The sequence below is a fragment of the Ictalurus furcatus genome, chromosome 10 (genome assembly GCF_023375685.1).
Source record: "Ictalurus furcatus strain D&B chromosome 10, Billie_1.0, whole genome shotgun sequence".
Lineage (NCBI taxonomy): Eukaryota > Metazoa > Chordata > Actinopteri > Siluriformes > Ictaluridae > Ictalurus > Ictalurus furcatus.
Window position 1 is genome coordinate 9,036,337 of NC_071264.1, and position 16,708 is coordinate 9,053,044.

The following is a 16,708-nucleotide window of genomic DNA, read 5'->3' on the forward strand; positions in this document are numbered from 1 at the left end:
AGGATAAACTGAGCGGAGGATAAACGCATCTGCGGTGTCTGGTCACGAGTAGCAGGGTTGCCATTGGTCATCTCTCTCTTCCACCCACGACTTTATGATAATGCAGAGTAAAATACGAATTGTACACAGATTTCTGTCCACATATACAAATAATGAAAGACAGGAAGAAAGAAAGAAAGAAAGAAAGAAAAATCCAATAAATACACCAAAAGTGCACGTTATTAGTATTATTATTAGTAGTAGTAGTAATAGTAGTAGTAATTTTGTTGTTATTACTATTATTATTAGTAGTAGTAGTATTGTTGTTATTGTTATTATTATTGTTATTGTTGTTGTTATTACTATTATTATTATTATTATTAGTAGTAGTAGTAGTAGTAGTAGTAGTAGTATTAATATTACTATTATTTTACTATTATTTTTATTGTTATTATTGTTATTGTTGTTGTTATTACTATTATTATTATTAGTAGTAGTAGTAGTATTAATATTATTATTATTTTACTATTATTGTTATTGTTGTTATTAGTAGTAGTAGTGGTAGTATTGTTGTTATTGTTATTATTGTTAGTTATTATTATGATTTTTATTATTATTATTATTAGTAGTAGTAGTAGTGTTATTGTTATTATTATAATAATAATAATAATAATAATAATAATTATTATTATTATTATTATTATTATTATTATTATTGTTGTTGTTGTTGTTGTTGTTGTTATATAGGAATATATTAGGAGTAGAAAAATAACAATAGTAGTAAAAAAAATTATAATATTGGTAATATGTACACTTTGAACACCTCTGTGTATTTACAGATGAATAAGAATATGAATATATAGGCTGCAGAAGAGTAACACCTGGTTTATATACAGATAAGTGACAAATGAAATATTGCATTATTGACAGTAGAGGGTGAGCAACATGTGAATAAATGAATAAATATATACATAGTGTAGTGCAGAATTTTATGTATGTGTTGGCTGATGTTGCGGAAAAAAAACAAGCAGCTAGCAGTGCTTCATTATTATTACATATTATTATTAATATAGATTTTTTTCTGTACTTCTTTTTAGTTCATAATATTGCATTATTTATAATAATAATATGTATTTATAATGCTATTAAATATTATTTATAATGTTACACATTAGTTAACCCCCTGTAGTTAGTTAACACAATACAACCTAATATGGTGGAAATGACTAAAAGAAATACTAACCATCACACCCATATGGGCTTGTTAAACATCGCATTCTAAAACCATGGGTATTGATATGGAAACCAGTGTTTAGCGTTCCACATCCCAAAAACGTGTTCAGTGGGGTTGAGGTCAGGGCTCTGTGTGGGGTACTTGTGTTCTTCCACTCCAACTTTGGCAAACCATGTCTTCATCAAGCTTGCTTTGTGCACAGGAGCACTGTCATGCTGGAACAGGTTTGGGCCTCTTAGTTCCCATGAAAGGAAATTCTAATGCTACAGCATACAAAGACTTTCTATACAACTGTGTGCTGCCAACAGTTTGGTCTTGTTCCACATTGGGTGTGACGGCCAGGCGTCCACAAACATTTAGTCATATAGTGTACTTTGCGACCAATTATGTTGAACCCGAAAAAAACAAAGCAAACTGTGAGAAATAATGTGAAGTGGACACTTGAAGAGAGATAATTTTCCACTATTTTATGCAGAACACTTTAGAATCATTTACGGTATATTTAGGTTTCTGCATGTGGACTTTGAGTGCTACAATTCAGACCATTTCAACTGATTAGACTGATTTCAACATTATATTTAACACTTGTTAAATAATTGCGCATTATACAAATGATTCGAATACATGTAATGTCAAATTTTTTAAGCAGTTTCGAAATGTGACTCAAAGGTGTTCTCAACAAAATCATCATGGTGCCTGTTTGTGAAATAATGCTTGGGCACAGAATATTGCATCTTGTTTTGTTGTTATTATTATTATTATTATTAGTAGTAGTAGTAGTAGTAACAATAATAATAATAATATTAATAATAAAAACATCTGTGAAACATTGTAGCATAGTCTATAGATTAGATCAGAACATTTTATTAATGTAAATACAACAGCATGCAATAATAATTAGTCATTTAAATTTGTGAATAGTACAATACTTAACATCACAGGTAAACATCAAGTAAATTGTAAACAACCACATATATTTACAAAATATGTTAGCCAACCATTGGAAACTGGAAAATTGTTTCTGAATGCACGATGACACTAAGAAATGAATCTCATTTTAGAAGACCAAAAGCTGGAATATATAACTTCAAATATATACAGTACTGTGTTTTAGGCACATGCAAAGAAATGCTGTAGAGCAAAGGTGCCTCAAAATAAGGAAATTAAATGTTTCTACATTTAAAAAAAATAATAATTAAATACTGTAAAGAGCAGTAAACAGTAGTAAATGAAACAAAGTCAATATTTGGTGTAACCAAAAAATAAAAATAGTAGTCTGTGGTACACTGTGCAGTTTTATAAGGAGATGAGCTGTAAGTTTTATTGAGCATCTTGCAGAACCAGCTATGGTTCTTCTGGAGACTTTGACTGTCACACTTGCTTTTTATTTTTGCAGCAAAATCCAGCAGCCTTCATTATGTTTTTTGTCTGAAAATTGTCTCTTATGTAATATGCTGCTTTCTTTATTGACATTTACTGTAACATTTAATTTTGTGCTAGAAAACTGTGTTCTGATAAGTCTAAAATTTTTTTTTGACTGACTTGATAATTTAGTATGTGTGTGTATGTGTGTGTGTGTGTGTGTGTGTGTATATATATATATATATATATATATATATATATATACACACACACACACACACACACATATAGATAGATAGATAGATAATGTGATGTAGATGTAGATAATGTGTAGTAATAATGTGTGTGTGTGTGTGTGTGTGTATATATATATATATATATATATATATATATATATATATATATATATATACACACACTCATACATACACACACATACATACATATATAAATTGCCTGATATTATGAATTATCATTGTAACAAAACAACGCTGCTGAAAGACACTCTGGAAAGCGTTAAAGTCAGGGCTGTCAGATATTGTTAATCACATATCATTATCAAAGGTTTGGTTCATACAGTATTGTGATAATGTAACAAATGCCAACCACCGATGTATGCTATGGTGTAAATGGCGTTCAAGCTAAAAAAAAAAAAAAAATAGTAGGGAAATAAAAGGTACATTGGTGGAGCTAAAATGTTCAGGAGTGATCCATACATTTTTCTTGCTGTAGGATATTCTAGTTCGGTTATTAGCTAGTTACAAACTGATCGCTAAACAATGTACATTCGTTATGCAATTTATAGTTAACACTACCTAGTTGTGAAGTTATTCTTTGTTCTAGTCCCGCTCTGTTAGCACATGGCCACCCTGACCTTACACATGTCATCCTTCAAGCAATATTTCTACCAGAGAGGTGGCCAAATCCAAGAGTGTTACAATGACTTTGTTACTTCCAATACACTAACATCATCTCACATTTGTAATAATAAATCACAAGCCTGCAGATTAGAGTATATACCTACAATAACTTACACAATCATCATACTAATACAGAACATGACAATGAACATAACTTGTGTGGAGTTTGTGGTTAGTTGCTAACTGGGACAGGCCCTTTCTGTGGTTCTTCATCGTGAAGCAGATCTGTGGGGCTCCTTTTTGTTTCCAGCCACCACGTTGTCATCTCTCCTTTGCCCTGTAAAACAAAGAAGAACAGGTAAACAGTAAATCTCCACTGATACCACAGCGTTTAGAAGAACGTTGGTGTACTGGTTTGGGAATAATAAATGTAGTTGTAGAAGCCAGATGAAGTCAGGATCTAATTGCTCAGCTGAGCTAGGGCCTTCAGATCTTTTGCTGCATTTAACTCCGAAGTGGGAATTCAGAGCTTTTAATTATGTCATTTTCAACCTCTGTGGATTCAAGCTACAAAGTGGGGGGCGGGGTATAGTCAGTGTACAGTCAGTGTTATAAATTGAACGAGCAAATATGTCTGTATGTTGACTGATCTAAAGTAAATACTTGAATATACAGCATAACTAGTTTCAAGGTAAGAAGTACCATGTTGTTTACTGCTGATGCTGCAAACTGATCACTGACCATCCTCAGTTCCTGAGTAGGAATTTCCAGTTGAGGGGTGTTTTTTTTTTTTTTTTTTTTTTGGTTGTTTTTTTTCCCAATCAGATGTCGGAAATTACCAGCTACATTGGGGCCATTTAAAAAAAAATTATTTGCGTGTAATTCATGCAAATCAGTTACAACTAACTTTGTAGATCGTTTTTATTACACCTCCGTGATTTTATTTTGCATTTGTTTTGTTGATGACAAGAACAAACAAGAGCTAAACAAGTGCATCATTTTTATGCTAATTAATTTTCTTTTTCAAATATAACACACACACACACACCAAAAAAAAAAAACTAAACAAAAACCTAAACACTATACAAATTGTTCTCAAATATCCCTCCTATCAATCCCAGAAAATCAGTGAAAGCTGTTACATTTACATTACCTTCACATGCACGGTGCCACGGCAGACCAGCACATATCCTCCTATAGTATGCAGCAGATCAGTTGTAGATTCACTACACTGAATCTTTAAAGCTGCAAGATGTACGAGAATGACACTGAAGAAGTATTGAAACGTTTGTTGTCCACATTAAGAGTGCCTAATAGTCATTAAAAACACACCGTGGCTGTCATGTATGTCGAACATTGACCCTTGTTTCAATTACCTTCACTGGTGGACTCCATGCGGGATGCTGTGTTCACAGTGTCTCCAAATAAACAGTAGCGTGGCATTTTGGTGCCAACCACTCCAGCCACGACAGGCCCTGTAAAAGCCAGACAAAAAAGACTGCAGTACAGACACTCATCAGCCACTTTAATAATAACACCTGTGCATCTGCCATTCATGCAATCATCCAATCAGTCAGTGCATAAAACTATGCAGATACAGGTCAAGAGCGTCAGCTAATGTTCACATCAAACTGGGCTGGTTTGAGTAGTTCAGAAACTGCTCATCTCCTGGGATTTTCACAGTCTCTAGAGTTTACACAGAATGGTGTGAAAAACATCCAGCGAGAGGCAGTTCTGATCGAAGAAACACCTTGTTGATGAGAGAGGTCCGAGGAGAATGGCCAGACTGGATTGAACTGACAAGAAGGCTAACCACTCTTTACAACTGTGGTGAGCAGAAAAGTAACTCATAATAGAGATCACATCGAATCTTAGGGCCGATGGGCTATAACAGCAGAAGACCACATCAGGCACTATAACGGTCTACTAAGAACGGGTATCTGAGGCTAGAGTGGGCACAGGCTCATAAACAGTAGAAAAACATTAACTGGTTTGTGTAAAGTCTAGACACTATTGTGTGCCAAAATGCCAGGATTAGCAGTTTCGTAAATACTCAAACCAGCACCAACAGCCTTTTCCCCGTTCTGATGTCTGATGTCAATATTAACTGAAGTTGTTGACCTCTTTCGGCATGATTTTATGCATTGCCCTTCTGACACACGATTGGCTGATTAGGCAATTGCTTGACGGCAACTATTTTCTCTGACTTGCAAAGGAGAAGTAATTTTCCAAGACCAGTTTGACTTCCTTGAAGGAACAGACTGCAAAACAGAAACCATTTTAATAACCAAAGAAGGGCTGATGAAGCCAAAGTCAACTTGGTAAATTGGTAAAGCAAATAATGTATGTAAATGCTAATTTACTCTTCTAAAGGAAACCGGACCTAGTTCAGTCAAGTGACAATAAGGGTGTGGCACAGAGTATATTAAATCCTGCAGCTGTTTATAAGGATATGTCCCAAAAGTACAGTTTGTATGTACTCTAATTGTAAAACAGTGAGTCACAGTGGTTCAACAAGCCACTATGAGGTTTTTATAATCATCCATTGTGGAGTTATTATTAGTGTAAAAACATGCTGACCTGAGTGTATGCCAGCTCGTATCTTCAACTGAGTGGTAGGCTTGTGTGGGATTTTAAACGCATTGCAAACGCTGATCAAATCCAAGGCCATGCTGGCAATTTCACCTGCATGATTGATGCCATTCTCATTTGGTACACCAGATACTACCATATCTAAAAGGTTTTAATAAATAAATAAATAAATAAATGTAAAGTGTTAGTTAGGAAGTAATATAATCTTATCAACATTAATATGAATACATGAAATCATCTCATATGGTTATAGATGAAAACAGCAAAAAGATTCTTGTTGACTCACAAGCATCTCCAATAGTTTCCACTTTGTACACATCATAGTTGTCAATGATGTCGTCAAAAGTGGTGTAAAGTTTATTAAGGAAATCCACTACCTGGTGGGGGGTGCTGGAGCCGGAGAGCTGGGTAAAACCCACTATGTCACTGCCCAAAAGAAGAAATAAAGGCATAGATAAGTACTTATGTGAAAAACTTGTGCAAGAACGTTCATTTAACAGGACAAGCTGATTGCTCATAATTATGACACTCGCCTGAAATACACAGTAGCACTAGTGTAGCTTTGTGCCTCTGCTGTGCGTCCTTGTCTAAGATCATCAGCCACCGGTTTAGGTAGCATACCTATCACATAAAACCACACAGGGGTCAAAATGAATCTTCTTATGCAGAAGATGCAGAAGACCTGAGGAATATATTTTATTAATTTAACTGTGTTGCTGTCTGAGCTTTAAGCAATTTCCTACAACGGTTCCCCTGACTAACAATAATCAACACCTAATGTTTAACTTGCAGTAACAATAGAAGCTTTAATCTTTCCACTAGATGGCGACTGTAGAACATTTGGTTAGACATAGGACCAGCTATTTTAGGAGCTTCATGCCAGTGTTAATTTCATATGTGAAGGAGGACATGTATGTAATGAGAAAGCACTCTGGATGTACTATAAAGCAGGCGGTCGGTCTTCTGTTTCTCCTGGAGAAGATCTTGGGTTCTCTCAGCAACTATAGCCTCCAAGTGCTTACTGTATTTTTCCATCTAGAAGCACAATAAAAACATTGCACTAACTTATTTACATTGCAGTTGCAGAGCAACACAAACAACATGCTTTTGTTATAGGTTGTGTGAGGGTTCATTAATTCTTTTCAATATTGGACAATATTAAATAAGATGTTGCTAATTGTGTTCTATTACAGACTCTTACCAGGTTCATCATCATATCAACGGGACTGACTTTGTGTGGGTTCATTTTATCCAGCATCTTTTTCACCTGCTCAAATGTTGGCCTTGAGGTGACATTGTGGGACCAGCACTTCTTAATCAACTATAATTATGATAAAGGGTTAAGTGAGATCTTTTCACAATATCACAGAAAGCATGAAGCAAATTCTTTACATAGAAAATGTGTTTAAATGAACAATTTATGAATAAACACTCCTGGTGACCGGGTCAACATTTTCTTCATGTCATCACAGTCGTTCTGTTTGATCTTGCACTAACCAAATAATCAGGAACAAACCTCACAGTACTCTAATTGATTAGGACAATCACTGTCTGATTTCTCTGCTTTCAGTTCAGGAAGAGGTGGACGCCACATGATATCAAGCTTCACAGGTTCAGTTTGTGCCTGCTGCAATGTCATGGGGAAAAAACAAACATAGTTACCATCCATAGCTTAATACTTATCTAATACTGATTCCTGTACATCTCAATACTTACTGAGATAAGGTCACTGCGTGTGGCTATCTCCACCAAAATAATGGAATAGCTAGAGATAAGAGAAGAAAATATTGATTTCACACCATTAACAGCATTTTAGCCTTTTCGTTTTATTAGACTCCAGGATGTATATATACAGGATGCTGTGTGTCTTTAGTTGTGTGTTTTAGTGATAACAGTGCTTAACATACTGTAAAACCCAAGAATGAGTTTCCTGGGATGAGCTATGGTATGGAAATTTACCTGCTAAAGTAAATTTGCAACAAAAATGAGCCAAAAGTGTCATGGCACCTTTTTTTTAATCCATTCTTTTCCATACGCTTATTATTATTAAATACATTACACATAAAATCTGGTAAATATTTTATATATATATATATATATATATATATATATATATATATATATATATATATATATATATATATATATATATATTTTTTTTTAAAAAACAGGATTACTTGACTAATAATGAGTCTTTATTGATCACAGCACAGTGAAATTCTTTTCTTTGCATACCCCAGCATGTTAGGAAGTTGGGGACAGAGTGCAGGGTCAGCCATGATACGGCGCCCCTGGAGAAGAGAGGGTTAAGGGCCTTACTCAAGGGCCCATCAGTGGCAGCTTGGCAGTGCTGGGGCTTGAACCCCCGCCCTTCTGATCAGTAACCCAGAGCCAGGCAGTGCTGGGGCTTGAACCCCCGACCTTGCGATCAGTAATCCAGAGCCAGGCAGTGCTGGGGCTTGAACCCCCGACCTTGCGATCAGTAATCCAGAGCCAGGCAGTGCTGGGGCTTGAACCCCCGACCTTGCGATCAGTAATCCAGAGCCACACAGTGCTGTGCTTGAACCCCCGCCATTCCAATCAGTAACCCAGAGCCAGGCAGTGCTGGGGATTGAACCCCCAACCATCCGATCAGTAATCCAGAGCCTTAAGCGCCAAGCTACCACTGACCCAATATTGACTCTCATATAGTGACCCAATATTTCTTATTTTTCATATTATATGTAGAGACATGCTAGCAGAAGTATAATGTAAAGTATATGGCTGTAGAGTGAACTGAGTGCTTTTGAAAGTATAGATGTTGTGACTGCTAAGAGCTGAAGCAAAATGTATTTAGAAATGAACAGAAGCATCTGATATGTTTTAAATAAAGGACTGTAAATATAGAATAATATCCACAACTGAGTTTTTCAAGCTCAAAAAGTGGAATGTTTTGGACTGGTGTTGTTCATGACAAACTAGTGCAAGCTACCCAGAGTCCCCTGGTTATTTAGGGAGTCACTACTTTCATCCAAATACAAAGCATGATGATATGTGATTCATTTAAATTTCAGTAACTGCTTTAGCCTGGTCAGGGTCAAGTGAATCCAGAGCACAATCTCAGGAACACAGAACACACACACACACACAAACACACACAGGGGCAGTTTAGAGTACCCAGTCTACTTTTTGGGAGGTGGGAGAAAACTGGAGAACCTGAAGGAAACCAATGCAGACATGATGAAAACATGAGAAACACCACACAGACAATAATCCGAGCTTAGGTGACACTACCACTGTGCTACCCAATTTTATTTTTCCGGTTGCGAATTGTGCCATGACCCTTGTTTTCATAACTCCCAGCCTATCATTCCTATAGCTACCCTAATATTGATGCAAATCCATAATACATTCGGACAGTCTGTACTTACCCGTGTAACCCATGAACAAACTGAATTTTAAACAAAACAAAGGTTGTGTCACTACTCAACTACTTACAGGCTGCAGCGTATATCAGTAACACATATATATTACCGTTTATTGATTGATGTAAAACTGATCAATCTTGTTATGCCAAATGTAATCAGTGAAGGGAATGTTGTCACAGTTCTGAGTCTGCATGCAATTTACCCAACATAATTCTCACCTGTACACATCAGCTGCAGCAGGGATGATGTTAGTGTTACCCAACAAAACTTCAGGTGCAGAGTAAATGCGGCAGAGGTTTCCACAGTGGAAAGTGCTGCTTAGTACTTCTGAGTCCTCTTTTCTATAGGCCTTCAAACCATAGTCTGTGTAATCATGGAGGAATTTGGTATTTATCAGCACTTGTGAGACTCATTTCTTCTAAAACATCAACACCACAGAAAAGGAAAGTGTTTTTTGTTTTATTTATTTATTACAGATTTTTTTAAAACCTGATATTTTGCAGACCCAGCGATCATCAACAACGCAGTTGCGGGAATAAAGTCGCTCATGGAACATTTTGTGTTGGTGGAGATAAGCCATCCCACGGGCGATATCAGTGGCAAATGATAAGCTGACGGAAACAGAAACTTGTTTTGTACAACATTTTACTGCTATTAGTAGAATATTTGAGTGGAAATAAACAATGAAGGATTTACCGAAAGCCCCAATTGATAGGAATATCTTCATTCAAAAGAACGTCAGCCAGGCTTCCTTTAGGACAATATTCTGTAATGATGCAAATGTATGGGACTTCAATGGAGCCTCCGATAAACTTAGCCAGATTTGGATGATCTAGTTCCCTAATTGAGAACAACCATTTTGTGAACATAGACTTGTATGAATCAATGGAGCTATGAACGAAATGTGATATGAAAGATATATTAATAACAAACTTACATATCACAACATATTTTGTTACATATGTATAATGAGTTATAATTATATGCCTCGTGCACGTCCTAACTCATTCACTGCCACACGGGCCTACTTGGAAAATCATAAAGTGGTAAGCATTAAGAACCACTGACCTTACTTCTTTCACTTCTTTCCGGATTGTTTTGGAGAGAGTGAAGTGCTTCTTCTGGATGTGTTTCACAGCCACTGTCCTTCCATCACTAACGAGAAAGACAAGCAGATTGGATTCCACCGTGCATGCGTGAGAACACATGAAAATGCAATAATTTGCTCCTACTCACTAGATGCCTGGCTGAATGAAACCTGGCTGGAAGCTGGCGTTCACCACTGTGCACACTGTGACATCCGTGGCCCGGCTGATGCTGGAGTTGCTCTTCACTGGCTGTAGACTCATTGTGCTACAGAAGCCCATGTAGCATGCTTTGCCTGTGAGCACAACAAAGCTGTCACCATCTTTAGAAACCTTTATTGTGCAGCCAAACCAGTCTAATAAACACACATTTCCTACCATACCTTTTCAATTATAATGTATATCCATCCACTAATTAACCCTTTCCTACATGCTGTTGCCATATGGCAACAATTAATTTACCGCCAATTTTTTTCATAGGCAATGATGCAAAACGACTAATTGGAAAAAGTCGGCTTTAACTTGGACATAACAAAAGCATGCCATGTCACATGACCAGGAAGTGCACTTCCTTTTCTGCAATCACATGACATGTTGAAAGTGATCATTCAAGGGCTCTTAAAATTAATTTAATAATTTATTTGATTAATTGTTCAATATTTAAGCAAAGCTACTTAAAGGAAAACATTTAAACACTTTTACATGCTTACTATGTGGTGTGGTAAAGAAAAAAACTCTTATAGTCTGCAAAATGCAGTAATTGGAATTGAAATCTCATACATTTAGTGTTATTTCTGACGATATGATATGGTGACTATAACTTTCCACCATTGCACATTGTTTCCATACGGCAACAGTTTACCAACTAATTCAAGTAATAAAAATCCATGAAAACTTTTTTTTTTGATGTAAATGTAATAATTCATGCAGTAGAGGGTTAACAGACAGGCCATAAAATCTCTGTTTATTGGTGATGTGTTGATCTGACTGCACAATAAAAGTACCTGGTGAACTTTACTAATTTATTATGGTCCTGGAAGATCTTACCAAACATTATATTATTGTAATTGATTATCCAACTCTCATCCCAAAACATCTTCTGCTTTTGATATTGCAGCCACTATGGAGAAGTTATAGAGTAACGATTAAAACACAGAATTTCTTTAGAAAAAAAGAATTTTAATTGAAGCATTTTACTGTTAAAGATGGGTATTCATTAAGATGTTCTTTTTTTTCCCATCACAAAACTCTTTAATAAGGAAATTGCTTTAGTAATTTATTTAGTGAATGTAATAGCAGTATGTTGACAGTAGCGTAATACGAGCTTCCTCACCACTACAGTTAAGATGAAACCAGTACAGATCAGGACAACCGGGAGTCCAATGGCAATCTTGATGGACGTGGCCATAGGACAGACACCACAGTCTGCAGGGCATGTCAGGCAGCTCTCCTCTAACTCACAGATGTCATCTCCGCACACTGACCCACAGAGATAGACGAAGAGATCAACAGAGATTCACAGTATTACAGATATACAATTTGTTTCTGTTGTAAAAAGTAATATTTAAAAAATGTAAAAAAAGCAACACATTTTGTAATTTACTACCCCCAACACTATAAAGGACCTAATGTAAAGACTACCAACCTTGGGCACTAACGACAAGCACCTTGGATTCCAGTGCAGCATGCATCTGTCCTACCTTGACATGGGCAATGACTGATGTGACTCCCAAGTGCACAAGCACCACCTGTGCAATGAGAATCATAACTGATGCACCATCATGCAGGCTTGTTGAATATTAAAACGGAATGTTGTTTTTTATCACAAGTGGACTGACATGAATATAATTGACATTTTTTGATTATATTTACAAATAATAGTCACATGAATGAGCACAGAGACTTTTTGATCACCTTTGAGGTCCAGAGAAGCTGACTCATCTTGCCTGCTTTAGATACAGTATGAGTGACAATCTCGCCATCATCTGGGATCCAAGGACCACAAATCCCTCTGCCTCTCTGTGACAGTAAACAGCAATTTATGGTGTCTTTAATAATAGGGTATTCAAATGATTAAAGCTAATCCAATCCCGCTACAGTCTTGGTGCAGATATGCATGCATATTGTTATAACATGTTTTCTGGTTAGTCATTTACGTTTACATTTACGGCATTTGGCACACGCCCTTATCCAGAGTGACTTACAATGATCTCATTTAGACAACTAAGCAGTTGAGGGTTAAGGGCCTTGCTCAAGCGCCCAACAATGGAGGCTTGGCAGTAAACAAACTATCTGACCAAAGTAAATGAATAACTACAAGCTTAAGCTATTTTCAATTAGACATCAAGTTAAAGAAATCAAGACAGAAAAAAGGTCAAAAACTTAGTCGAGTTAGTTGTTCCCCAATAATACTCATATTTATTATACGATATTATATGAGTATTTATAGTCAGTTCAAAAGTGACTTCTTAATTAATTAGACTTGCTTTACATCGATTATAAGAAGCACATACATATGTTTTAAGAGCCACATTGCTTATAAGATCCTTTCTCAGCAGTAAACTGTTTATATTTTACAGTGGGTTCAATGCTTAAGAGTACCACATGACGACTGACGTACCATAAGCCCAAGCGGACAAGAGTGAATGTTGGCATGATACACGCAGCAGTTGTGCTCATTGGCGTTGTTCCAGTTAGAGGGACATTCATGTTCATAGCAAAATCTTTTAGCCTCTGAAGCATTACTGTAAGAGAAATGCAAGAAATATCTGGCATTAGGCTGGGACCCATGCTTAGATGTTTGCTCATAAAATGTTCTTGAGAACTTTATGAATTGTGTTTTTTTGATTCAAGTGTCCAAGCCAATATACCAAGAGGGGTGCAGTGCTCAAAAGGGCATGGTTTGAAGTTATTCTGAAGGTCTTGTATTTTATACACAATATTTGAATGGAGGTGCAGGAAACAGGAAATTGGAGTGGGAGTTCCCATATTTCTTTTTTCATTTAAAAAAAAAAAAAAAAAAAAATTGTGAACAGAGACACTGGCTCTTATAAAGAAAGTAGTCACAGGAGTTAAACCTGTAAAACCGCAAAAGGGTATCCTTTATATTAATGTTCCGTTAACTTACATTATATAATGCATTAGTTATCATGATCAAACTATTAACTTCAGCACTAATACACAAAAAATATCAGTAACAAAGTAATGAACATGTGGAAACGTGGAAAAGGGTCTCCTGGTCTGTGGAGACCACTTTTTGATTTTGGCACAAAGGCGAAAACTCAACCCTGCTTTTTACCCCAGAACACTATCCCCACAGTGAAGCATGGTAGTGGTGGCATAATTTTCCATGACCATCTATCGGTAAACTGGGTTGAGGACAGGATGGATGGAGCTAAATACAAGGCAATCCTAGAAAGAAAGCTATTCCAGTCTGTAAAAAGCTTGAGACTGGGACAGAGGTTCACCTTCCTACATGACAACAATGATACTTAAGCAAGCAACCAACCAGACAACCAATGTCCTTATTTTGGTTTATTAACGTTTCTGCCACAATACATGTACTTTGCACATTCAAATGTTAGACATATTGTGCAAATCAAACGATAAATACCCGGTCAAGTTCATTTCAATTTAAGGTGGTAACATTACAAAATGTGCAGAACTTCAAGGTGGGTGAATGCTTATGTAAAGCATAAGTATTAACAAGAAAAAACAAAAGTAAAATTTCCTGCTTACAAAACAATGTCCTCTTCAATTTAAGTCTTATACTGACACACGTGAAATATTTAAAATAATAGATTACAAAATAAACTCAATATATATATATATATATATATATATGTTTTCCCCAATTTTCAAGTCAATATAAAAATTTTTAAAAAACATAAACAAAAAAAAATGATCTTCACTAAAGCAATATTTGGTCCTCTGTAACCAGGAAGACCTGTTAAACCTTTTCCTATCTGGGACACATGGTGATGTGCTTAAACATTTTAAAAATAAAAGTGTTTCAAATTCATAGAGACTAGATGTGATCCTAAAAAATATAACTAGTGGACACATTGATACTTGATGCCTTGATTTCAAATTCTTAGTTTCAATCCAACTCTATTATTGTTATTATAACTATTATTGGTAGCCACACATGTCTGTCATTAAGTGATTTATTCTGTGATTTTGAGAGACGTATGCTCTCTATAGAAGGCTGATTTATCATGGCCCCTGCTGAAACAGCCTCTGCAGCACCTCTAGCAGCCTGTTTTCTATGTCTTTAATATCGAATACCAACAACAAGCTACCACAATTATAGAATCCCTCAAAGCATAAGTATTTCAGTGTGTCATTAGTTAATTACTGACATAGAAATCTGAGTAGTAGTTACATATGAATTGCACTGGCTAACATAATCTGTTATTCATTCATTATAAGAATAGCTAGTGCTAGCATTTGTCTATCATTTTTCTATCAGATGTAATACTGTGCTTGCATTAGCTTACATTAGAGACACAGTTGTGCAGTATTTGTCGGCTATATTGTGTATGTTTTCAGGGATGGAACAGTGATTGAATGGGTATGTACACCCATTGGATAACTGCATAAATGAGCAGGTGTACAGGTGTTCCTATTAAAGTGGACGGTGAGTGTAGATTAATATGGGATGGATAGATGATGAAGATTACTCACCTGAAGTGTAGGATCCTGTTTTTGACTGCATATTCATAAAAGGAATCTGAAGCAGTGACAGAATAGGATACATTAAACTCTTCCCCATCGGTGACTTTCTCTGGAGGACGCTGCACCCAGGCCATCTCTAACCCTGTGACAAGAGTTAATGACATTTTCTGTCTTTTCTTATTCATTTTCATGTTATGTTTCCAGCTTTATGACACATCAAATGTATTTAAGATACAAAATCGTCTCCAAGAAGACACAAAGGCACAATGTTGTAATATTAACCCCATGTGAAACATGTCTATTGGCTTTTAACTGTTTGCGAGCTATTTGGTTAAGGGACATGTGGCAGGAAGGTTCTTTGATAATGGAAAGTCATAAAGAAAATTCTTGAGGTATTTGTAAAGGAGATACACGGAGCAAAATTCATTTTTACCTCGACAGGTAAAACTGAGATAAGAAACTTTGATGATTGTTACTTCTGACAAAAATAAAATACTAAATAATAATGAAATTGTGTGGAAAATAATGACATTTTTATTTTTTAATATTAAGGGTTGTTTAGATTTTTTTTTAAAACATCACATTTCTGCCTGGCAATCAAATTTTAATAAGTTTTTACTTTAACAAATAAATTTTTATAATTTTTTTTTTTATCAATACTTCTTGTCTGATACCTGAATATTTTCTCTCCACTAAAATAGGTTAGCCATGTTCCTGCAGTTACAGCCAGCTTGCTCTGCATGGATGAAGTGGGTATGCATTCATTCAGGTATTCCTATCTGGCATAATTATAGCTCACTTATAGAAGGTCTAAAATGTTTTTATTTTTATTTTTAAATAATAATGATAAAAATAAAAAGTCCTACTCAGGTGTAAGGTGTTGCTCCTTATTCTAGAGTTTATTTACAGTGTGCAAGTAAACAGTGCATCAGAAGCATTTAGTATGTACCTCACAAATGAACTCACAAATTACACCTCACAAAGAGAAGAGAGAGTAAATAATAAGTAAAAGAATAATGCTAAAATCCAGAGAAACAAAACAATAATAGTCCCCTAGATAGTTCAGAATAGTCCAGAGTTGATACAAAATGAATACACTGAAGTCTGAAAAGATTATACTCACCACCACAGCTGATCATGTTGTAATCATTTGGATCGGTTATTGGCCAGCAGTCATATTCAGTATTATCCAAGTCGTGCCAACATTCAACTACCATAACCTGGAGAGAAACCTAATGAAATTATAACTCCTGTTACGTAAAGAATCTACTTTCTTCAGAGAGTAATCAAAAGAGAGCATGGGCTCATGCTTAGACACTTTCTGCTGGCCAGTTAACTGTTTATTGTTCTTTTTTTTTTTTTAATCTAATACCACATAAAGCATATATTTATATTTTCACAACATTAAACTTACAAACCATATCACAGCTAGGGAACAACAGAAAATACGCATCAACTGTCCATCAATACTGACTCTTTGCATGAAAAACCTTATGGTTCTGTCACTGACAG

At 35.7% G+C, this 16,708-nt stretch overlaps 1 protein-coding gene across 1 annotated transcript; it reads right to left on the reverse strand.

The window, feature by feature from the left end:
* Positions 1-2,990: 2,990 nt before the first annotated feature.
* Positions 2,991-15,629, reverse strand: LOC128613912 (atrial natriuretic peptide receptor 2-like). Its single transcript, XM_053635085.1, has 21 exons — positions 15,206-15,629; positions 13,140-13,263; positions 12,434-12,538; positions 12,165-12,267; positions 11,853-11,998; positions 11,502-11,639; positions 10,671-10,906; positions 10,503-10,589; positions 10,131-10,274; positions 9,924-10,045; positions 9,653-9,797; positions 7,744-7,792; positions 7,544-7,654; positions 7,229-7,348; positions 6,969-7,062; positions 6,561-6,648; positions 6,314-6,453; positions 6,016-6,168; positions 4,812-4,910; positions 4,589-4,680; positions 2,991-3,772 (listed from the first exon to the last, which is right to left on the reverse strand). The coding sequence occupies exons 1-21, from the start codon at positions 15,385-15,387 to the stop codon at positions 3,668-3,670; spliced, it is 2,583 nt and encodes an 860-aa protein (XP_053491060.1). The 5' UTR covers positions 15,388-15,629; the 3' UTR covers positions 2,991-3,667.
* Positions 15,630-16,708: the final 1,079 nt, after the last annotated feature.